Below are 23792 nucleotides of genomic sequence, written 5' to 3'. Positions count from 1 at the left end.
CTGACTCCTCGTAGAGCAAATGGAATATGTGAATAAAGCCAATGCCACACTCCAGATTTTCATAGAAAGACAAATACGGGACAGCGCTTGCCTTGGAGGAGCTCAGTTTAATAAGAGTGACTTAAAATGTAGAGTGATAATGGCTACTCGAGAAGTAAGTACAAAGGGTTCTGGTAACAGGACCACCACTAGAAGGTCAGAGAAGGCTTTGTTGAGTGCAGAACAATAGGCAGGAATTATCCAGGTAAAGAAGTGGGAAGGAGGATTCAGAGAGGAGGATCCAGGCTAAGAAAGCAGGATATGAATAGACTGGAAGTTGCAGAAATCATGATGCATCCCAGAAATTATGAATAGTTCAGTGTAACTGGGCATATTGACCAAAGGAAGTGAGGAAGGAATAAGGTTAGAGAGAGAAACAAAAGCCAAATCAGAAAGGACCCTGTACTCCACACTGAGGAATCTGAACTTTACCCTGAATGTCAAGGGTGCCTTGGCAGGATTTTAAACAGATGGGTGAGACGGTCTCATTTGCTTTTTAGGTCGAGCAGTTTGGCTGCAGTGTGAATGGCGGGCGGTGCGAGGAGACTGCCATAGAAACACAGAGGGTCTGACCTAGTGAGGGCCCTGTGGGGGATGGGGAGAAGCGGATGTACCTTGAATCAGATACACCTTGAGTTCACAGTTGTTGTTTTTTTGTTTTTTGTTTTTTTTCCCGGCCACGCCACATGGCTTACGGGATCTTAGTTACCCGACCAGGGATTAAACCTGGGCCTTCAGCAGTGAAAGTGAGGAGTTCTAACCACTGGACCGCCAGGGAAGTCCCGAATTCATAGGTTTTGGTGTCTGATTGGAGGTGGGAGATGAGGGGCAAGGCTGAGTATGGGATGACTAAAATTTCTGGTTGGGCAGCTCGGTTGGTGGTTGGTGATTCCATTTTCTGAACACAAGAGCAAAGCTGAATGAGCTACTAGGACAGCACGGAGGAGATGGCTTTGTTTTGGGGGGACGCTGCTTTGGGGTTCCCCTGGTATGTGGACTGGGTCTGACTAATAGACAAGTGGATATCCAGGCCAGGGCTGGAGATTTGGGAGGCGTCAGCAAAGAGGTGATCATTAAACCATGGGAGCTGATAATCACCCAGGAAGAATGGGCAGGAGAACGTCCATTAGTTTAGATACTTAACAGACTGAAGAACGGCTAATCTGTTCACCTGCACAAACCACGACTTTCTCATCTTTATATTCTCAATTCTGAGTAAAGTCCCACAGTAAGTACTGAAAAGAAACAATTTCTGAATGAATGAAGGATTAGGGGATGAATGAAAGTATGGAGTGTATGCCCTGAAAGGGTTAACCCCTCATAAGCAGAAGCCGGCAAGCCTTCCTGTCCGGCAGGAATTATGGAATGTTACAGTACCTCCCAAGCTTAGACGCGTTACCAAGGCTCCTACCTGTCCTACGATCCCTGACTCCTAAACTGAGATGACTCATTCTTTCAACAAACACTTCCTGAGCACCTACTACGTTCCAGGTACTGTATGTGTAGATACTGGGGAAACAGCAGTGAATGGAACAGATGTGGTCCTGGCCCTTGTGGAGCTTATAGTCCAGTCGGTAAGACAGACATTAAATGAACAAACAATGATACATCTTAACTGACTTCACTGAAGGCTCATATTCTGTTGAACAACTTTGATTAGTACCCAAATCCCACTCCTCTGTAACTGCCTTACTTTCATACGGCTCCTTGTTGGCAAAGACGGCCCAGAGCACTATGGCGAAGCTGAACACGTCCGACTTCTCGGAGGGCCTCGAGCTGACGTCGTTCAGGTGCTCGGGGGCCATGTAGTGGAGGGTGCCGCCGTTCTTCGTGGTGCTGTTTCCTCTCCTCTGCGCAGTAAGCTCCTCTTTCATCAGCTCACTCCACGTCTTAAGGGAGGCAAGGCCAAGGTCAGCTATCTGCAAGGGAGCAAACCCACGGGATTGTTCTGTGAAGGCTACAAGCAAATCAGATTTGCCTTCAAATCTGGAGCTTCTTCAGTAGATGTGAGGTACAGTAACATTTCCAAATGGTTGCACTAGATAAGTTTAAAACAGCTAATGCTCAGAAGTAGCAACTGTATGTCCTCAGCCATCTAGAAAATCTCCCTTACGAAATGTCTATGCGCCAGGTTCAAGCCCTGGTCCGGGAAGATCCCACATGCCGTGGAGCAACCAAGCCCGTGCACCACAACTACTGAGCCCACGTGCCTAGAGCCTGTGCTCCACAACAAGAGAAGCCACCGCAATGAGAAGCCCACACACCGCAAAGAAGAGTAGCCGCCGCTCGCCACAACTAGAGAAAGCCCGCACGCAGCAACAAAAATCAAACACAGCCAAAAAAAGAAACAAATTTATAAAAAAGGAAACAAAACAGAAATGTCTGTGTGAAATTCTGGTATCTCAATTCTTATGCAATAAAACCTGGGGGTGGGGTGAGAAAAGCAGAAGATGTTTCTGAGATGAACACAACAAAACATGTTCATTCTAATTCCTCATTTATTCTGCATATATTTTTCAACTATTTCTGAGGTTAGGAAAAAACAGGTACTTTCTTCCCAGCAGATTTGTATAGCAGATGGTACTGCATCGTCTCTTCTCCCAAATGGTGTCCAGAAGCCCAAGGATGCGAATTTCCGAGGATCCCAACACTGAGGATAAGGACTGCAGTGCTACCTGTTCTGAACCTAAGAGAAGGTGGGATGAGAAGGAGGGAAAAACAGATGAAAAAGCAAAGAAAAACTACCAGGAACAAAGAGGGAGGCGGCAGGGCAGAATGACAGAACACTACAGTTAAGACATCAGAGGTGACAGTTTCACTTTTGCCTCAAGGAATCCAAGCATTTGGGGATGATTTCTGGCACGTGATTATCTAAAATCCTCAAATTCTAACCCAGAACATAACAGATAAGTTATTAATGTAAAGAAGAACCTTCTTTTAAAGACACAGGAATAAAAACCCCCGTCCAGGACTAGAACAGAGTGTGAGAAGCAGAATCGTCTGGTGAAGGGATGCCTGTGTAAGCAGTTCCCGAGTCCTCCGCCAGACGCCACTTCCCCTTTCAGATGCTTGCGCTTGGATTCCTGCTGCCAGAGCCAACTAGATGTGATGCTCCGCCTAGTGAGTGCTTGCTCCTGAGTGAGCAAAAGAAAAACCCTTTGCCTTCTTCCTTTTACTACAGTGGAAAGAGAGTTTTCAACAGGAAACTGAGTTTGAAAAAGGAGATGACGGGACTTCCCTGGTGGTCCAGCGGGTAAGACTCCACACTCTCAATGCAGGGGGCCCAGGTTCTATCCCTCGTCGGGGAACTAAGAGCTCAAATACCTCAACTAAAGATCCCGCTCATGGCAACGAAGATCCCGCATGCCACGGGTACAGCCAAATAAGTAAATAAATAAATACTAAAAATAAAAAAGGAGATGAAAGTAAATGAATAAATAAAAAATATCAACTCCATCAAATCTGCATCTTGCTTTTCCTTCCTTGGTAGCGCTTTCCGGCACCACCATCACCAGTTACGAGCTGCGCTAGCTCTTCTTTTAGCATGTATCACGTCTGAAAATGGATTTACAGCGGACAATTACAAACTAAAATTACCCCAATCCTCCAGAAGCCTTGACTATGGTTTACCTTAATGTGAAAGTCACCATCGACGAGGATATTTTCAGGCTTGAGGTCCTTGTGTATCACACCTTCTCCGTGTAAGTAGCGCATTCCTTCAATGGTCTCCATAATTATCCTTCCTTTCACAGAGAGAGGGATACTGATCTAAAACGAGTGATAGTAAGTCCGTGAATGGAAAGGTAATCAAAGAGGCCAAAGCAACCGTTTCCTTCAAGAGTAGTGGGGTCTGAACCTTAGGACAGAGAGACCAGGTTTCCTCCTATCAGGCCCTGCAACATGGCTGTCATTGCAAAACAAGCCCCCCTTTAAGAGAGATTTCATCCCAACTGCTGAGGGTGTTCGTGCTGTGCTTTGTCAGTGTACAAATAAAACTTCCACGCCAATATGGTAATATGCAAAAATGCTACAAAATTAAGCTCCTTGAGAACGAAACTATATTATTATTATTTACTTAAGATGTGTCCTGACTACCTTGCATGGTGCCTGTAATATTTGTTGAATGAATGCATATATATACAAAAAACACAAATATTCTCAATGGCGTACTAATATGATGTGCTACTATATATTAAATATGTAAACAGTGTCATAAAAATGTATGTATGAAATAAGGTTAAGAGAAAAAAGAATACAAGGGAATGTGCTCACATTGATCAAAAACATGTAAAGATTAGGGCTTCCCTGGTGGCGCAGTGGTTGAGAGTCCGCCTGCCGATGCAGGAGACACGGGTTCGTGCCCCGGTCCAAGAAGATCCCACATGCCGCGGAGCGGCTGGGCCCGTGAGCCATGGCCGCTGAGCCTGCGCGTCCGGAGCCTGTGCTCCGCAACGGGAGAGGCCACAACAGAGAGAGGCCCGTGTACCGCAAAAAAAAAAAAAAAAAAAAACATGTAAAGATTAATCTATGAGATGACACGATGTGGTTAAAACAATGCTAAAGTGAATTTAACATCTGTTTGGTGATTTGGTATCAGATACGTCAAGCCTTTGTAGATTCTCCGGTCACTCTCACTTAAAGTTGTATTCTAGTTATATGAATATCAATGTTAATACAGACAATTTCAGTTTCTATTAAACAGTTTTGCTTAACATTGAAAAATACAAACTCTCACTCTGTGTGTGTGTGTGTGTCTGTGTCTGTGTGCAGTCCCTAGTTTACAAATAGGCTGTTTCCTAAAAATTTATGTGTATGTTAGTTGCTGATAAACAGGAAAAAAATTTAAATGATGGAAGTTAGCTTCCCAAGTCAATCCCCCAAACATCTGAAGTCACAATGTGGCTGCACTACAGCATCAGTAGCCTGATCACCACATACAGAAAAAACAAAGGCCAGAGATTCTGCCTTTTTCCTTGGTATACCTCTGGACTTGGGAAAAAATTCTGAGCATGCCAAGTAGATCCCCCCTTTTCCCTCTTTTTGTTTGTCTCCCTCATATCCTCCTGAATTTCTTCTTGAGCCCCAACGGATGCACCTTATCTTAGCCTGATCCATCCCACAGAAGGTCTCTTGTCCCAAACGATTTATCTCCCAATCAAAATGCCTACTTGTTTCACAGATCATATCTTGATGGGGAAGAAGAGAAGTCTGATCAAATTACAATACAACCAGTAAGTGACTATCGTTTACCTTTGCCCGCAACTATCTGTGAGATTTGTCCGACTGAAAAAGAACTGAAGAACTGACATAGCTTCAGGCAGCTGGGGGGTGGGGAGGGGAGAAGACGGGAAGAGGGGGGAATATCTGCATAAGGACAGTGGTAGCTCCCCCGCGGGCACTCTCTACTATGCCCTCCCCAGTTCTTTGCGTTCCCCACACCAGCCAGGCTCTAGTTCCTTCACTCATGCCCTTCCCTCTGCCTGGAACGGTGACTTACTCCCCAGTTCTCTGCTTCAAACCCTCTGCTTGTCCGTCACACTCCCGCTCCAGCCTCCTTCTTCTGGAATCCCTTCCCATCCATCCCACGCTGGGGAGAGAGCCCCTCTTCTGTGTTCCCAGAGCTCGCTATGAGCGTGTCTATCAAAACAACACCACACCAGATGTTCATTTCCTGTCCCGTTACTTGTCTGTGTCGCATTTGCTATTGCTTCCTGGGCAAAGAGCACAAGGCCTTGCTCTTAACAGGTATGTACACTTTTAAAACTGCTTTAAAGTTATCTGTCTTTGGTAAAAGCAATATTAACCTTCCTGTTCTAAGCCTTCCTTACCCAGTATTGTTATTCTAATGTTCTATATTTAACCTATAAGCTTCTTCAATGGCATCAAAATGCAATCACTAATATTCCATCTTCTCATACAGTCAATTATAGTGTACATCTTTTTTTTTTTTTTTTTTTTTTTTTTTGGTGGTACGCGGGGCTCTCACTGCTGTGGCCTCTCCCGTTGCGGAGCACAGGCTCTGAACGCGCAGGCTCAGCGGCCATGGCTCACGGGCCCAGCCGCTCCGCGGCATGTGGGATCCTCCCGGGCCGGGGCACGAACCCGTGTCCCCTGCATCGGCAGGCAGACTCCCAACCACTGCGCCACCAGGGAAGCCCTATAGTGTACATCTTTTAATCAATCAATATTTAATTGTAATCCATTATGCACGCACCCATCAGACCACGTGCTTCGTAAAGACAGTGCCTGCCTCTGAACTGTGGATCTGAGAGTGGCTGACAAAAGCCTCCTACCACACTGAGACCTAGAGATGACCCTCCGAGAGAGGGATGGACACCTGTCTGTAGGCACTGAGAGGAGGGCGAGCCCACCTTCTGGGCATGGAAAGTCAAGGAAGATTTAATGAGGGGCTGACTTTAGAAAATCCCGAATATCCAGCCATTCACAAAGGATTCTTGTGCACCAAGGGGCTGGCAGGGCGCGCGCTCGGGCCTGGGTACCTGGGCCTTGAGCGCGCGCATGAGGTCGCCCTTCTCCACGTACTCCATCACCAGCGAGTAGTTCCCGTCCTCCATGATGACGCCCAGCAGCTTCACCACGCGGCTGTGCCGCAGCCTGTGCCTCATCCTGCCCTCCTCCAGGAGGGCCTCGTCGTACCTGGGGGAGGAAAGGGGTTCAGGCAGACAGAGGCAGCCCCGCTCCCTTCCTGCCCCCAGAAACGCCACGGCTTGGGACTCCTTGGGGCATCCCCGCACACGCTCTGTCACCCCTTGTGCACGTGCTGGTCTCTACCAGACACAGACCACAAGCTCCGGAAGGCGAAGCGGTTGCTCGTTCACTCTACATTCCTCTCTCCCAGTGACCAGCAGCGAGTGCTCAAGAAATGTTACACGGATGAACGAATCAACGCAAAGTATCAATACATGAACAGCAGCAGCGAAATGCGGCCGGAAAAAAGGACTGTGCTGGACAGTGTAATAAAAAACGCGGTCTCTCTCATAACCACTCTGGCGAGAACAGAGGGAAGTAAAACAATGCCACCAACTGCCTTAAAGAGAAGGTTCCTGGAACCTCTAATTCATGAACCAGCTTTTTGTTCCTGTACTTAGGGCTGGTTCTCACCAACAAGGTGAAGCAAGGGCTTCCATCCGCCTTCCCTGCTCCCTCCCATTCCCTTTCCCTCAGCCCCTGCGGCCCCTGCGTTGCCCTGCGTCTTCTTCCCTTTCTCTTTGCCTCCTCTTCAGCTTTCTTCCGTTATTTACCAGCCCTGAGCTCTTCCCTAGCCGGCCTCCGAACCCTCATCAGCGATTCAAGGATGTTAATATCCACCCTTCAGGTTATCTGACATAAAGCCCAGGTGCTGACCCTTGCACCCCATCTGTCTCATTCTAAAGCCTGTGCTGCCCGTATCCACCGCCCTGACCAGTCACGTGGCCCATCTGCCTCTGCCCCCAACTCACTCGGTGCGCTTGGGGCCCGTGTACACCTTCTTCAGGACCACGAGTTCATGGGAGCTGTGTAAACACAGAGACACCTTCCCGAAGCCCCCGCTGTCCAGGTCCTCCTGCTTCAGGAATTCGGTAGAGCTCACCCTAATGTCATCCAAGGACATGTCTGCTTTCCTTCTGAAGGCTCAGAATGCCCCCAAAATACACAACTGTTTTTTTCCCCTCAGAGCTGTGCCCTGTGAAGAAAATAAGAGGACACATCAGTGCAAAAAAATCATTATTCAAAAAATGTATGTAACGTTCCACCACGCGCTTGGTGTGCCTTTATTTTTTGAAGATAGATTTATAGTCTCTAAGATGAAAGTTTTCATATTTCCAGGAATCACAGACAACCACAAATCTTTCTTCCTTAGACTTTCATTTCTAGCAACATGAAAGACTAAAAACTCTCCTGCTACAAAGGACCCGTATACATTGGATAACATAATACAAACATCCATTCAAGTGCATAGCTAGGCTCAGCAGAAAGGAAAAGAACTCCAGGGACGGAAAACAAACAGCATGTGGGGCAAGGGCCACGCGATGGCTGCCGTGGGCTGAACGTCCGTGTGCCCCCCAGATTCGTATGTTGAAGCCCGAGCTCTGACAGTATTAGGAGGTGGGGCCTTTGGGAGGCGATTAGGCCACGAAGGAGGCCTCAGGAACGACGTTAGTCATCCACGAGGCCTTATAAAAGGACAGGAGAGAGCTTGCTTCCTCTCCTCTCTCTGCACCCATCCCCCTTTCTCTCCACCATGTGAGAGTGGAAGGAGAGGATGGCCGGCCATCTGCACACCAGGAAGCAGGCCCTCACTAGACACTGGATCTGCTGGTGCTTTGACCTTGGACTTCCAGCCTCCAGAACTGCGAGAAATAAATGTCTGTTGTTTAAGCCGCCCAGTCTATGGTAACGTGTTACAGCAGCCGAGCTAAGAAGTGGCCCTGTGGGGCACCACCAACCTCAACATCCAAAGGTCAGGGTTTAAAACCCAGCCACAGACAGGAGCTGAGGTCAGGACATGCAAGAAAAGAGGGTTGGAACAAAGACTCTGCCCTTAACGTGGCCCTTCTCAATGTGCTACCCTACCCCACAATGAAAGGATGGACTACAAAAAAAGCAGTCCACTAGCAAAGGGACTTGTTTGTCTTAGACTGAGCTTGGGGTATAAAAAAAAGTCTCCGTGTAAATTCATAACCTTGGGTTTGTCTTCAAATAGATTTGGGCTTTAAATTTACACTCCTCCTACCTCTTATGGCCAGGATCCCCCAAATTAAGAACTTTTATACAGAAAATGGTCACAGGCTGATGACATCCCTGGGTTATAAGGTTAAAGCAAACTAAACACCCCCAAGGCAGACCAGACAGGATTCCAACAAATAAAGCCTAACTTAACATGTGCTCCCTTTCCAAAACTATAAAACACCGGAAAAGAAAAGTCCACCAGGAGCCAAACCCAGCATATACAACAAACAGCAGTATTAGGCCCCAATTGTTCAGGTAATTAAACTACTGAATATCCTTAGAAATAAACAGGTTTAAAGTAATTATGAACAAAAGAAAAGGAGTTTGAAGAATACAAAGAGAACAATGCACTATCTAAAAAGAGTAGGAAGATATGGAAAGGACGAGGATTGGAGACTTTGAACACAGGGCCGGAAAGTATGCAGTATGTGTAATCTCAAAACACACCTATTTGCTTCATCCTTCTTTCTTTCTTCCTTCATTCATTTATCTTTCCCAAACTGAAATGAAAAATAAAAATCCTTGGGGCCCAACATGTGACACCAGTACACACCCACCGGAGTATCCAGAATTAAAACGGCCACCACCGCATGCCAGTGAGCCGGAATCCTCACACGCTGCTGGTGGGAACACAAAATGGTACAATCACCTGAGAAAATCCCAAGGGAAATGTAAGCATATGTCCCCAAAGACCTGTACAATGCTCAGAGCAGCTTTAGTCATGACCATCCAAAACTGGAAACAGTTGTCCATCAGTAGGAGAATGGGCCAAAAAACCACCCTGTGGTGTGTTCACAGATGGACTCTACTACTCAGCAATAAAAAGCAATGACCTAATACACACAACAATGTGGAAGAGTAACAAGAACATTATGCTAAGGTAGAGAAGATATCAAAGGATCCATAGTATATAACTTCATTTACATGAAGTTTTAGAACAGTCAGACTCATCTGTGGTGGAAACCGGTTGCCCAGGGACGGGGCGAGGGACCATTCTGGGGGTGAAGGTAATGTTCTACCATCTCAGTGGGGGTTTGGGTTACACAAGCAAAACCATCTGTCAACACCCAACAAATGTACACTGCAGAACCGCAGGCAAATTTTACATCTAGAAAAATCTGTAAACATGCTGAACTTGTTAGTGGTATGCATGCTGAAATATTTATGGACAATTTACCTTGCAGACCGATAGCCTGGTGGACAGAGAGAGGGATAAGTATATGGATAATTATATGATAGAGCAAGCAGAGTAAAATGATATAAATACTGCATATATGAGAGTTCACTGTAAAATCTTCAATTTTACTTTTTTGTTTCTACATATTTAATTTTCTTTTCCCATACACCCCTCACCCATTTGTCCTAATAGTACATTTGTCAAAACTAAGAAACTAACATTGGTATGTCACCATTAACTAAACACTCTACTTTTTTCTGATTTCACCAGTTTTTCTACTAATTTCCTTTTTTGCTCCAGGATCCAATCCAGGATACCACACTGCACTTTGTAGCTCTTGATTTTTTATTGTTTTGTTTTGTTTTTTTTTTACCTTGTGACCCCTTCACCCATTTCTCCCACCCACACCAACTCCCTTCCTCTGGTAACCACCAATCTGTTGTCTGTGTCAATGAGCTTGTTTCTTTAAATTTAAGATACCACATATACATGAGATCATGCAATATTTGTTTCTCTGTCTGACTTATCTCACTCAGCATAATGCCCTTGAGGTCCTTCCATATTGCTGCAAATGGCAAGATTTCATTCTTTTTATGGCTGAGTAATATTCCATTGTATGTAGACCACATCTTCTTTATCCATTCATCCATCGATGGACACTTAGGTTGTTTCCATATCTTGGCTGTTATAAATAGTGCTGCAATGAACATAGGGATGCGTATCTTTTTAAGTGAGTGTTTTCATGTTCTTCAGGTAAATACCCAAGAGTGGAATTGCTGGATCATATGGTAGTTCTATGCTTAATTTTTTGAGGACCTTCTGTACTGTTTTCCATAGTGGCTGCACCAATTTATACTCCCAACAACAATGCACAAGAGTTCCCTTTTCTCCATATCCTCGCCAAAAGTTATTTTTCTTTTTGATAATAGCCATTCTAAAGGTGTGAGGTGGTATCTCATTGTGATTTTGATTTGCACTTCCCTGATGATAATATTGTTGAGCATCTTTTCACCTGCCTCTTTACCACCTGGATGTCTTCTTAAGAAAAATGTCTATTCAGGGACCTCCCTGGTGGGGCAGTGGTTAAGACGCCAAGCTCCCAATGCAGGGGGCCTGGGTTCGATCACTGGTCAGGGAACTAGATCCCACATGCATGCCGCAACTGAGTTTGCATGCCACAACTAAGGAGCCTGAGTGCCACAACTAAGAAGCCAGTGAGCCACAACTGAGGTGCCAGCCTGCCACAACTAAGACCCAGTGCAACCAAGTAAATAAATAAATAAATAAATAAATAAATATCTTCTTAAAAAGTCTATTCAGATATTCTGCCCATTTTTTAAACATATTTTTTTGTTGTTATTGAGTTGTGTGAGTTCTTTATATATTTTTTAATAACCCCTTATCAGATACATGATTTGCAAATATTTTTTTCCATTCAGTAGGCTCCCTTTTTATCTTGTTGATGGTTTCCTTTGATGTCCAGAAGCTTTTTAGTTTGATAGTCCCACTTGCTTATTTTTGCTTTCGTTGCTTTTACTTTTGATGTCATATTTGAAAAATCGTCACCAAGACCAATGTCAAGGAGCTTACTGTCTATGTTTTCCTCGAGGAGATTTATGGTTTCAGGTTTTGCATTCAAATCTTTAATCCATCTTGAGTTAGTTATCGTGTATGGTGTAAAACAGTGACCCAGTTTAATTCTTTAGCATGTGGCTGTCCAATTTTCTCAACACCATTTATTGAAGACACAGTCCTTTCCCCATTTTCAGCCTAGCCTACCTTAAATATGCTCAAAACACTTACACTAGCCTACAGTTGGGCAAACTCATCTAACAAAAAGTCTGTTGTATGAAAAAGTGTTGAATATCTCTTATAATTTGATGAATACTGAAACAGAATAGCTGTATGGGTACAGAATGGTTGTAAGTGTATTGGCTATTTATCCTCGTGACTGCATGGCTGACCAGGAGCTGCAGCTCCCTGCTGCTGCCCAGCATCATAAGAGAATTTCATATCACATACCACTAGCCTGGGAAAAGATAAAAATTCAAAGTATGATTTCTACTTAATGCCTATTGCTTTGCACCATCATAAAGTTAAAAAATTATAAGTCAAACCATCATAAGTTGTGGACCATCTGTATTCTTGGCTCTTTTGTAAGTTAACTGATCATTTATGTGTGGGCTTATTTCTGGGCTGTCTATTCTGTTCCATATGTTCCATATGTTGATGTATCTGTGTGTTTATGCTGGTGCTATACTGTTTTGATTACTATAACTTTGTAATACAGTTTGGGAAGTGTGTTATCTCCAGCTTTGTTCTTTCTCAAGATTGTTTTGATGACTTGGGGTCTTTTGTGTTTCTATAGAAATTTTAGGATTATCTGTTCAATTTCTATGAAAAATGTCATTGGAATTTTTATGGGAACTGCACTGAATCTGTGGTATGGACATTTTAACAATATTAATTCTCCCCATTCACGAGCATGGACTATTTCCATTTATTTGTGTCTTCTTCAATTTCTTTCCTCAATATCTTGAAGTTTTCAGTATATAAGTCTTTCATCTCCCTGGTTAAATTTATTCCTAGATATTTTACTCTTTTTGATGCAATTATAAATGGGACTGTTTTCTTAATTTCTCTTTCTAATAGCTCATTATTAGTATATAAAAATGCAAAATATTTTTGTATACTGATTTTGTATCCTACAACATTGCTGAAATTGTTCATTAGTTCTAACAGTTTTTTGATGGGGTCTTTAGTTTTCTATGCAAAATATCACGCCACCTGCAAACAGTGACAGCTTTATTGCTTTCTTTCCAATTGGTATGTCTTTTCTTTTTCTTGCCTAATAGTTCTGGCTAGGACTTCCAATACTATGTTAAATAAAAGTGGCAAGAGTGGACATCCTTGTCTTGTAACTGATTCTGTTTTTTTTGGTTTTGCCGCAACTTGCATGCATGCAGCTTGTGGGATCTTAGTTCCCAGACCAGGGATTGTACCCTGGCCCTCAGCAGTGAGAGTGCAGAGTCCTAACCACTGGACCGCCAGGGAATTCCTGTCTTGTTTCTGATCTTAGAGGAAAAGCTTTCAGTTTTTCACTGTTGAGTATGATGTTAGCTGCAGGTGTAAAATCTTTTTAACTTTGCACTTTGAAATTTTTCTTAATGAAATGTTGGGGGCAGGAAGTTGTTTGTTTGTTTGAAAGTACCTGAAGGGATTTCTGAAAATGCCTAGGCTGACAGCAATCCTGTGCAATGGGCTGCTGCAGTCTGGCTCAGGCAACCAACCGTCTACATCCTGTACAAAGGTTTCGGTGGGCCCTGCCACCCCAACAAAGCTCACATATCAGCACGGAAGATGATGCTATGAACCATTTTCCTGTAACAGGAGACTTTCCAAGCAAGAGGAAGTACCCTCTGGAAAGAAGCACATCTGCGGGGCAGAGACAGGGGTTGAGGGAGGCTGCCCAGATAAAGGGCATAAAGATGGAGGGGACAGGGGTGAGTCACGGACTGAAGGTGAAGTACCAGAAGCCATTATGATGGTGCAAAGAGCACAGGCTTTTCTCTCATATGAACTCTAGCTCTCATTTATCAGCCCTGTGTCTTGGGTAACTTACATAAGCCTCAATTTCCTCATTGGCAAAAGGAATAATAATGACTGCCTCACAAGACTGCTAAGGATTATGTGAAAAAAAATATGTGAAAACACATGTGTTGCCTGCTTTACAGTTCTGGCTACGATCGGCCCACCGAGCCATGCGCTTCCACGTTCATCCTGTTTCCCAGGCTTTCAGAATACGAGTGTGCATCTGGGATCACTCTTCTCAGCAGCTCTCTACTGACCAGTCCTTGTGAGCGTGGGGTGGGGTGGGGGGAGATTGAGTTATCTGTCCCACTCTCCCCTACAAGCCCTCTGAGGGCACATTCTTCTCCTGGCTAGAAGCTGTTCCTCCTTCAGGTCTCAGAAACGTCATTTCCTCAGGAAAGCCATCCTACATCTTCCCATTAGACATTTTCACAGCACCCAGTACTTCCCCTTTGAAACAGGACAGCTGTAATTTGGGAGTTATTTCAATTAAGCTCACAGAAGGCAGGAAACTGTCTGTCTTATGCACTGTCTACAGTGCCCAGCACAGAACCTGACATATGGCAGTTGGTCATTAAATACATAATTTTTTAAATACAAGAATTATTTAATCATCCAAAAATAAAGAATATAGTTAAACGAATTATAGAACATTCATAAGATGTAATATTATACAACCAATATATTAACAGGTAGATGGCTAGCTATACATATAGACATATGTACAGGAAAAAAGACACAGTGTAAGACACGAAAATGTTAGCAAGGATATCTGGATGGTTGGGTGATTTTTACTTCTTTACATTTCTACTACATTTTCCAAATTTTCTACAATAAACATGAATTACCTTTATAATAACATTTATTTTTTAAAAGGGAATAATTCCTTCACTCAGTAGTTCTTTATTCTAAGGAATGAAATCAGAGATGCTGATACAGAGTATGTACAAGGATGTTCCCAGTAACATTAGGTAAAACAGCAAAAGCACATAAAACAACTGACAGATACAGGATAAGGGAGAATAAGTTATGACCCATTCACACTATGAAATACATCTAGCAGTTTTCAAAAATGACGTTATGTATCAATGTTTAGTAACATTAAAAAAGGCTCACAGAGCTTCCCTGGTGGCACAGTGGTTGAGAGTCCGCCTGCCGATGCAGGGGACACGGGTTCGTGCCCCGGTCCGGGAAGATTCCACATGCCGCGGAGCGGCTGGGCCCGTGAGCCATGGCCGCTGAGCCTGCACGTCCGGAGCCTGTGCTCCGCAACGGGAGAGGCCACAACAGTGAGAAGCCTGTGTACCACAAAAAAAAAAAAAAAAAAAAAAAAGGCTCACAGACAGAGTAAAGAAACAGGAAGGAATTATAACCATGCCCTGAAATATGCCCATGGGGTATTAAGATTCAGCTCTCTGCTTCAGCCCAGGTCTTGTCTCCTCAGAGCTGCCAAGACCAACTAGGACCTGCAGTGCCTCCTACAAGTGCGACAGAGCTCAGGGGAGGGGAGCTTCCTCACGGGTGGGCTGCACTTTGTGAGGCTGGCTCCTGACCCCAGCTGGTTCTCCTCAGTCTGCGGTTTGCTGGTTTAGTCTGGTCTTACTTAACCTTATGCACCTTTTGACTGGTTTCCAATGATTTCTTTTGTTTTTACTGTTTCCCCCACTATTTCTCCATGAATGATTCAACTTTATAAGCACTGAATATCTTAGGAAGGACTTGTGAGTAACTTAGATACCCAAGAGTCACAAAAACACTGAATGTAGGCAGGTAGAAAACTACATTACAAAGCCATGTTACAGGGTGCTTAATGAAGGCACGTTAGCCTGTCATGTCGTCTTATGATTAATTTCAACAAAGAATGTATCTATTTTAATGGAATTTATTTTTTTCTGTATATTTAATTCAGGGACCTAGGGAAGCAAATCTTTTCCATTGAAATTAACTGAAAATCCCAAGAAACTTCACAAATTATCTTCTGAGGCAGGGTAAGTCTATATATCAAAATATTCATATCTATATTCAATTTTGTCAATTATACCTCAGTAAAAATGGGGGAAAATACAAATTATTAACAATATATAATACCAAAAAAACAGGCAAAACTCATCTACAATATACACAGTCAAGAAAGTAGTTCCTATTAGGTGGAAGCAGGAGGCTATGAATCACAGAAAGCGCAGGGGTTCCAGGAGTGATGGCAAATGTCTCATTTCTTCTTAATGTTTACTTTGTGATACTTAATACAGCTGAACAGTTATGACTTGTGTACTTTTCTGTGTATGTTATACCTCAAAAAAAATTTTTTTAAACTTTAAAAAATATTCATATTTACCTTTAAGTGGTAGAGGACTGTTTTTTCAATTTTTCAGTGATGACCATACATAATGAGTCTGACAGAAAATGCTGGCTGCCTATCTGTCACGCCCCCCTTTTTCCTGCTAACAGAACTCTGTTTTTACTCAGGTATCCAATGGGGATCTCTCAAGGTTCTTTGATTATAACTGCTTGATACTTTGCCCCAGATAAACAAGAGCTCTGCGCAAGGAAGATCTAAATGCTGAGCAAGAGAGAAGAGACTGGAAGAGTTCAACCCAGCGTTATCATGTACGTTACCACATTATGACCCTCTGACGTACCAATTTACACCGTTCCGATTTACAAATAAAGAAACTAAAATCTGGAGTTTAATGATTCACCTAAAGTAGCAGATCCTGGAACTCAGCCTTTATCTCTTCACGCAAACTTCTGCTATCAGCTCACTAACACATGCTACTTCTCTAGAGAGCAACCAATAATGTCTTTGTTAAAATCAGATGCAAAGACTTAATCTTACAACTGCTCACCTATACTAAATAAGTATGCGACAGTCAGAAACATAGGGAACGTACAGACTAAATTTAAAAAACATATGAAACTAAGTGGTTCGAAATCAATATTCTACAGGTTAACTAACATGATCATTTTTGCCAGAGTATGATATCCAACCAAAGCATGGGAAGCTCTGTATTTTTCAAATTCCCAGATCATACTGGTGGTATTAACATGTTGTGGATTAATAAGCACCCAATAGTAATGTGCGATTTTGGAAATTGCTATTTAGGGATTTTTTTCTTAATTCTCATTAATAGTCACAAACCTGAAAGTACAATATAGCTCTGGTGTGCAATATAGCTCAGACAGAGGAAAATGAAAGTTAACTGTTATTGCTGTTTTATCAGTAATAATAGTGATGAGGATGATATACCCCCAAATATTTTAAGCAAGCTCAGTCTTCACCTTTTGTGTTTAGAAGGGCTGCAGTTTTCCAAATTTATAATAGACTATAATTTCCTCTCTACTCTTGCACCTACCTGATGGTTACAAAATGCAGATGAGGTAAGAAGTCACTCTACGCTCCAAAGCTCACTCCTGCCTTGATTTCTTCATGTGTAAATCGGGGGAGAAGTAATAGTGGTCTAAAGACCAAAGGACTTCTGGAAAGTTGGTTGAATATAACAGTCTCAGGCTTTGTCCAAGATACACGAGCAAGGAAGAGCCAGACGATCAGCAGGAGACAAAGAAATGAACAACCAACACCCCCTTTGTGGGGTTTTGTCCGATGCTTAGGAAAAAAGGATGTAATTTATCCTCTACAAAACTCTCAAGAAACCAAGAACAAGCCTAACGAAGAATAGAAATGTATGTGTGTAGTCAGGACATGGAAGCAGCCTAAGTGTCCCTCGACAGAGGAATGGATAAAGAAGATGTGGCACATATATACAATGGAATATTACTCAGCCATAAAAAGGAACAAAATTGTTATTTGTAGTGAGGTGGATGGACCTAGAGTCTGTCATACTGAGAGAAGTCAGAAAGAGAAAAACAAACACCGTATGCTAACACATATATATGGAATCTAAAAAAAAAAAAAAGGTTCTGAAGAACCTAGGGGCAGGGCAGGGCAGGAATAAAGACGCAGACTAGAGAATGGACTTCAGGACACAGGGAGGGAGAAGGGTAAGCTGGGACGAAGTGAGAGAGTGGCATGGACATATATACACACTACCAAACGTAAAATAGATTAGCTAGTGGGAAGCAGCCGAATAGCACAGGGAGATCAGCTCGGTGCTTTGTGACCACCTAGAGGGGTGGGATAGGGAGGGTGGGAGGGAGGGAGACGCAAGAGGGAGTAAACATGGGGATATACGTATATGTATAGCTGATTCACTTTGTTATACAGCAGAAACTAACACACCACTGTAAAGCAATTATACTCCAATAAAGATGTTAAAACAGAAACAAAAACAAAAACTCTCAAGAGATTATGAACATTTCGTAAAAGCACACGCCACTGACCACCGAACAGAAGACGCCTTCTAGGGTGACAGCAACCTCCCCTTCGTCGCCGTTAACCCTCCTTTCCCACTTGCCAGCACACGTCTAAGACAACGCGGAAACACTTCTGACTGCTTCGCAGTTCGCGGCGACCCCAGCGCCCCAGTCAAAGGTCCTTCCGAAGGGCGGGGGAGGAGGCCCGGCCTGGGACGCCTGCGTAACCCTGTTGCGGCGAGAGCAGGCACCGCTGAGGCTTAAGGGCACAGCAAGGAAAACTCACCATCCCCCAAAACAACGGTGGCCACCCGACAGTCTGTTCCTACTTCACGCCGTTATCGCGCCCAAGGCAGGTGTCCGCCCTGTCCGGACAGACCGAAACCCCCAGCCAGAAATGAGCCCGTCTCTTCTGCGCCCGACTTCCCGGAACGCCACGGATCACGCCCACCGCCTGACCTCCGGGAGCGTCGTCGCCCGCCCACCGCCCGTGCGCCGGAGCGGAAGCCCCGACCATGGTCGGAGGCCGACCCGCGAGACTATCTGCGCCACCGCTTCGCTTTCGCTTTCGCGAAAGGATTCGCTTTCGCTTCCGCGGGAAGCTTCCCCAGGCCCGAGACCGGGTGAGGGAAGAGGCGGCGGGGGCAGCCCGGAGTTGCTCCGACGCCCGGCAGCCTCGCCGGCGCGGGGCTGGGGTGCGAGCCGAGCCTGACCCGGGGGCGGGGGGGGGGGGGGTCGCCGGGGCGGAGCAGTCAGCTCACCTCGCCCGGCTCCGCGAGCCTGCTGTCCGCCGCGTGCAGCCCAGCGCGTCAGCGCGCTCCGGCTCCCCTCCGGGTGGGTCGCCGGGCCCCGCGCTCCGGGAGGCCGGTCCGGTGTCCACGTCGCCTGCGGGCCGACTGAAGCAGCTTGGCTGGCGGAAGGCGTGGACTGCTCGCTCCGCCTCCGCGCCCGCTCCTGCCCCGGAGGAGGACGACGAGAGTGCCCGCCCCGCGCCCGGCGGGGCCTCCTGGCCGCTTTTTAAAACCCAGAGGATCGCGGCTTTGCTGTGTTTCAGAGCGGGATTGGGAGGCCAAGAGAAGAGTTAGTGCGCCGAGCCATAGAAACCACTCACGGAAACCTCCTAGGCGGGACAGGCAGCTCGGGAGGCACTGGGTTGCTTACCCAGGGGATTGTGAGCTCTGCGGGTCAGCAGCGCTGAAACCTTAGGCAGGTAGCTACCAGTCTCTCATCTCCTTCACCTGTAAAGTGGGGATAATCTGCTCTGTCGGGCTGTGGAGGAAGAAACTGGGTACTTATTTTGCAGCCCTATACAAAGGTGACTGGGAAGTCTCAAGCCAAATGGGAAATGTTTGCTATAGTGTTACGTTAAAAAGCTAATTATATTCACAGCGTGATTATATACTGTAAAAAGATACATACATCAAGAGAATGAGATGCCACAAGATAAAAATATTTGCAAAAGGCATATCTGATAAAAGTTACCCAAAATATACTAAAAGTGCAAGAAAAGGAAAAACGCAGTTGAAAATGGGCAAAAGATCTCAACAGACACCTCACCATACAGACTGCAAATAAGTATATGAAAAGATGCTCAGTATTATAGGGTATTAGGAAATTGTAAATTTGAAAAACCAGTGAGATACCACTACCTACTGTTGATCTAAAATAAATTGCCAACTATTTCTCCAGCAAAAACAGGTTTATTATAAAAAGAACTGCAATTTGGGGGCTACCACGATGGGAACCTGCATGCAAGTCCCCAGCAAAAATGGAAAGGAGGACACTTTTATGTGGGGAAAGGAAGTTGGGAGGGATGTAGTAAAAAAAAAAAAAAAACACCAACAGTCCATTGCTTTTCATTGGCTGAGTTGTTGCCAGGAAAGAAAAGGTCCCTGCTATTTTTGCAGGGTGTGAGACTTCCCCCTCCCCCTTTATGACCTCCTGACTCTCTTTCATTGAGGTTTCTGTTCTTTTTTGTTTGTGTTTTTTACATTTCCCCCTTTTGATCAAAATCTTTCTCTGAAAGCATCTGATCAAGCATGAGGGTTTTTTTGGTGTCAGTGGCTTTTTGTACCTCAGTGCCAGGGAGGACCTTTCCTGTGTACAGTCTCACATCAGAGGGAAAATGCAGATTTCAAACCTACTGAGATTACATTTGAGTATTGAAGAGGAGCAGAGAGAACTGTGAGGCACTTTTCATCTAAAGTTCATATGTTACCAAGATCATAGACACTGGAGATCATCTGAGCATGTCATCATCAAAGGTTTGGTGACAAACTCCAACAGGCCTGGAATGGATATTTTGGGAAAGATGTCTCATCGGATGTCATCTGCTTCAATTCTGGGAAATCTTGACTTTCAGGTCACCAGGTGATGTGCAGATCTAGTCAGGGCTTGGCACTTTCTTTAAGTGTCTCATGTGAATCCAAGAGTCAATTCCTTGTAGTTTGGTGGCACAAGGGTTGGTTTAGCAGTACTTGATAGGGGCCTTATCAGCAAGGTTGAAGAGAGTTTTTCTGGAGGTAATTACTCCAGTAGATGAAATCTCTAGGTTGCAAGGTGTGATTCTTAAGGTCTTCATTTTCTGAGAGACGCTAAAAAGATTGCTCTACCAAAATACAGTTATTCTTAATTGAAATAATTAGGCCTTTACAATATTGTAATATCTCTTATCAAGTCTCAGTCAGAAGAGACAGGAGTGAAGTGCATTGGGTGTCCTGTGACCATCTCAAAGGGTGAGAGTTTATGCATTTAAAAAGGAATAGGGGGCTTCCCTGGTGGCACAGTGGTTGAGAGTCCGCCTGCCTATGCAGGGGACATGGGTTCGTGCCCTGGTCCAGGAGAATCCCACATGCCGCAGAGCGGCTGGGCCCGTGAGCCATGGCCGCTGAGCCTGCGCCTCCAGAGCCTGTGCTCCGCAACGGGAGAGGCCACGGCAGTGAGAGGCCCGCGTACCACAAAAAAAAAAAAAAAATTCTGCTGTGGAAAGAAACTATTAAGGGAATGAAGAGAGACAACATACTGGGAGAAAATATTTGCAAAGCACGTATCTGATAGAGGATTTGTATTCAAATATTCTTTAAAAACTCTTAAAACTCAACAATACAAAAATAAACAACTCTATTAAAAATGGGCAAAATATCTGGACAGCTCACCGAAAACAATATACAGATGGCAAAAAACATGAAAAGGCGCTTAACGTCATTTGTCATCAGGGAATTACAAATTAAAGCAACAATGAGTTGTTTACTTATTTTCATCACTACACACCTTTTAGAATGGCTAAAATCAGAAACAAAACACAAAAATACCAATTGCTGGAGAGGATATGGAAAATAAGTAGCTTTTTCACTGCTGTTAGGAATGTAAAATGGTGCAGCCACTGTGCAAGAAAGTTGGGCACTTTCTTAAAAAGCGAAACACAGTCTTACCTGTGATCCATCAATTATACTCCTACTTATTTACCCAAATGAACTGAAAACTCATGTCCACACAAAAACCTGAACATGGATGTTTATAGAAGCTTTGTCCATAACTGCCCAAAGCTGAAAGCAACCAAGATGTCCTTTAATAGATGAAGGATAAACTATGGTACATACATGCAATATTATTCAGCAATAAGAAGAAATGAGCTATCAAGCCACAGAAACACATGGAGGAAACTTAAATGCATATTTCTCCGTAAAAGAAGCCAGTCTGAAAAGGCTACATGTTGTTTGATTCCAATTCTATGACATTTTGGAAAAGGCAAACTATACATACAAAAAAAGATCAGTGGTTAAAAAAAAAAATCAGTGGTGGTCAGAGGTGTGTGTATGGAGGGCAGGGATGAATAGTTGAAGCACAGGGAATTTTATTACAGTGAAACTGTTCTATGATCCTGTAATAGATACATAATACCAGACATTTGTCAAAACCCATAAAACTTTACTACACGAAGAGTGAACTTTAATGTATGTGATTTAGAAAAATAATAATTTAGGAGGTCTGGAGATTCCAGGAAAAAATGTAGACTGTGACAAGGGAGTCTAATTGTATTACAAAAGTATGAAACAACCACCCCAAGGAGGGTGGGGGCAGGGGGAAGGGACTTCAGTCACTTTGGAGTCCATAGGCTAAAGGCAAAAGGAACTGCACACGGGACGATGCTCTAATGGATAAAGTTGATTCCCACGGTACACATGTTAACAATTCTGACACTGCCATACGTGTTTGCTGGACCTGAACAATTGAGTAGTGGATGGTGAAAGCCAGGGTTCTTGTCATTAGAATGGGAATTTACAGATTAGAAAGGGGAGGAGGCTAGAATAATCCACATGTAAGGGACAGAGTTGATGATGGTAAAACAATGTAGATACAGATGGCTACATATAAAAATATTTACACACATATATGTATATACATGAGTTGGTGGCACACATACATTTCTTTGCTCTACCAGCTAAGGGAGCCTGAAAGAAATCACACTGTACCATAGCAACCAGCACACCTAGTGACCAGATCTTGTTTCTAAAAGGGTTCCCAATGGCCAAAGTTGGAAGACAATGAGCAAGATAACTTAAAACGTAGCACTGGATTATAACCTAAGGTAGAAAATCATATCCATGAGTGCATATTGATACAGATAAGTGACTGAATAAATAAATGGAGGGGAAACAGATCTCCTACGCAGAATTCCAAATAAATTATGTATGTATTCCAGTCTAAGCGAGTTGGAGTATAACTCCCACTCTTTAAGTGTGGGCTCCACAAAGTGACTTCTTTCCAAATCACACAGCATGGAAAGGGGGAAACAATACAACTGCTTCAGCCAGCTGATCAGATCAAGTTCAACATCAACCATCATAAACCGTATTGATAGTATGTGTCCTTGATATGATGTGATGAAAATAGCACTTTCCCTCTGTGAGCTTTCTCCCCAAAACCATAACTCCAGGCGAATCATGAGGAAAAAAGGCACATTCCAGTAGAGGGACAACCGGTATACCTGACCAGTATTCTTCAAAACCCTCAAGGTCATCAAAGCCAAGAATCTCTGAGAAATCTCACAGGTGAGAGAAGCCTAAGAAGACATGACAAATAAATGTAACACGGTGTCATGGATGGGAGGCTGGAGCAGAAGAAAAGACATCAGGTAAAAACCAAGGTCATCTGAACTACGGACTTTCGTTAATAATAATGTGTCAGTGTTGGTTCATTAATTGTAACAAATGTGTCATGCTAAGATAATAAAGGGGAAACTATCCATACGGTATATGGAAACTAATTTCTTTCAATTTTTCTATAAATCTAAACTGTTCTTTAAAATGGTCTATTAATTTTTAAAATGCTAAAAAAAATCAGTTAGCTGTACTTGTGTGGGTCTATTCCTCTCTCTCTCCCCTCTTCAGCTGACCTTGTATCTATCCCTTTGCTACACCACATTGTGTTCATTACTGTAGCTTTAGGGTAGGTCTTCATGTTGCGCACTGTGGAGCCAAATGTGTGCTTTCTCAAAATTGTTTTAACTATTCTAGCTTCTCTGCCTTTCTCTGTACATTTTAGAATCAACTTGTCTATATTTACCAGAAATTCTCTAGGATTTTGACTGGAACTGTATTAAACTGATGTATAAGGGAATGTATAAGGGGATGTACAATGGATGAGTGGGGAGAATTGACATCTTAACACTACTGATTCTTCCAATCCACGAATATGATGGGTTTCTCTATTTAAAGAGCTATTCTAATTTTTTATCAGCTGTTTGCAGTTTTCAGTACAGAGACGGTGTACATGTTTTGTGAGATTATTTCATTTTTCTATCATAAATGTTGTTTTACTTTTGGTTTCCAACTGTACCTTGCTAGTATATAGAAATACAGTTTGCCTTTGCTGGTTGACCTTGTATCTTGTGACCTTGCTAAACTCTCTTATTAGTTCTAGACCATCTTTTCTGTAGATCTTT

The 23792-nt window shown here is 43.7% G+C and overlaps 1 protein-coding gene across 5 annotated transcripts in view; it reads right to left on the bottom strand.

Annotated features, from left to right (window-relative positions):
* RIPK1 (receptor interacting serine/threonine kinase 1) overlaps window positions 1-23792 on the bottom strand; it is a 41190-nt gene that overhangs the window by 15556 nt on the left and 1842 nt on the right. Inside the window, exons 1-6 of one of the 5 annotated variants that reach the window (XM_067751867.1) lie at window positions 18610-18758; window positions 17876-18077; window positions 7500-7723; window positions 6540-6696; window positions 3670-3807; window positions 1733-1958 (exon numbers count right to left, since the gene is read on the bottom strand). In XM_067751867.1, coding sequence (XP_067607968.1) covers window positions 1733-1958; window positions 3670-3807; window positions 6540-6696; window positions 7500-7651 — 673 coding nt within the window. In that variant the 5' untranslated portion in view covers window positions 7652-7723; window positions 17876-18077; window positions 18610-18758. Of the gene's footprint in view, window positions 1-1732; window positions 1959-3669; window positions 3808-6539; window positions 6697-7499; window positions 7724-17875; window positions 18311-18609; window positions 18765-23792 lie in introns of those variants that run through there. The other 4 variants (XM_067751865.1, XM_067751866.1, XM_067751869.1 and 1 more) reach the window with 4 other exon arrangements.

The sequence above is a fragment of the Pseudorca crassidens genome, chromosome 10 (genome assembly GCF_039906515.1).
Source record: "Pseudorca crassidens isolate mPseCra1 chromosome 10, mPseCra1.hap1, whole genome shotgun sequence".
Taxonomy (NCBI): Eukaryota; Metazoa; Chordata; class Mammalia; order Artiodactyla; family Delphinidae; genus Pseudorca; species Pseudorca crassidens.
Note: the sequence above shows the minus strand (reverse complement) of the source record. Positions and strands in the feature narration are given on the sequence as shown.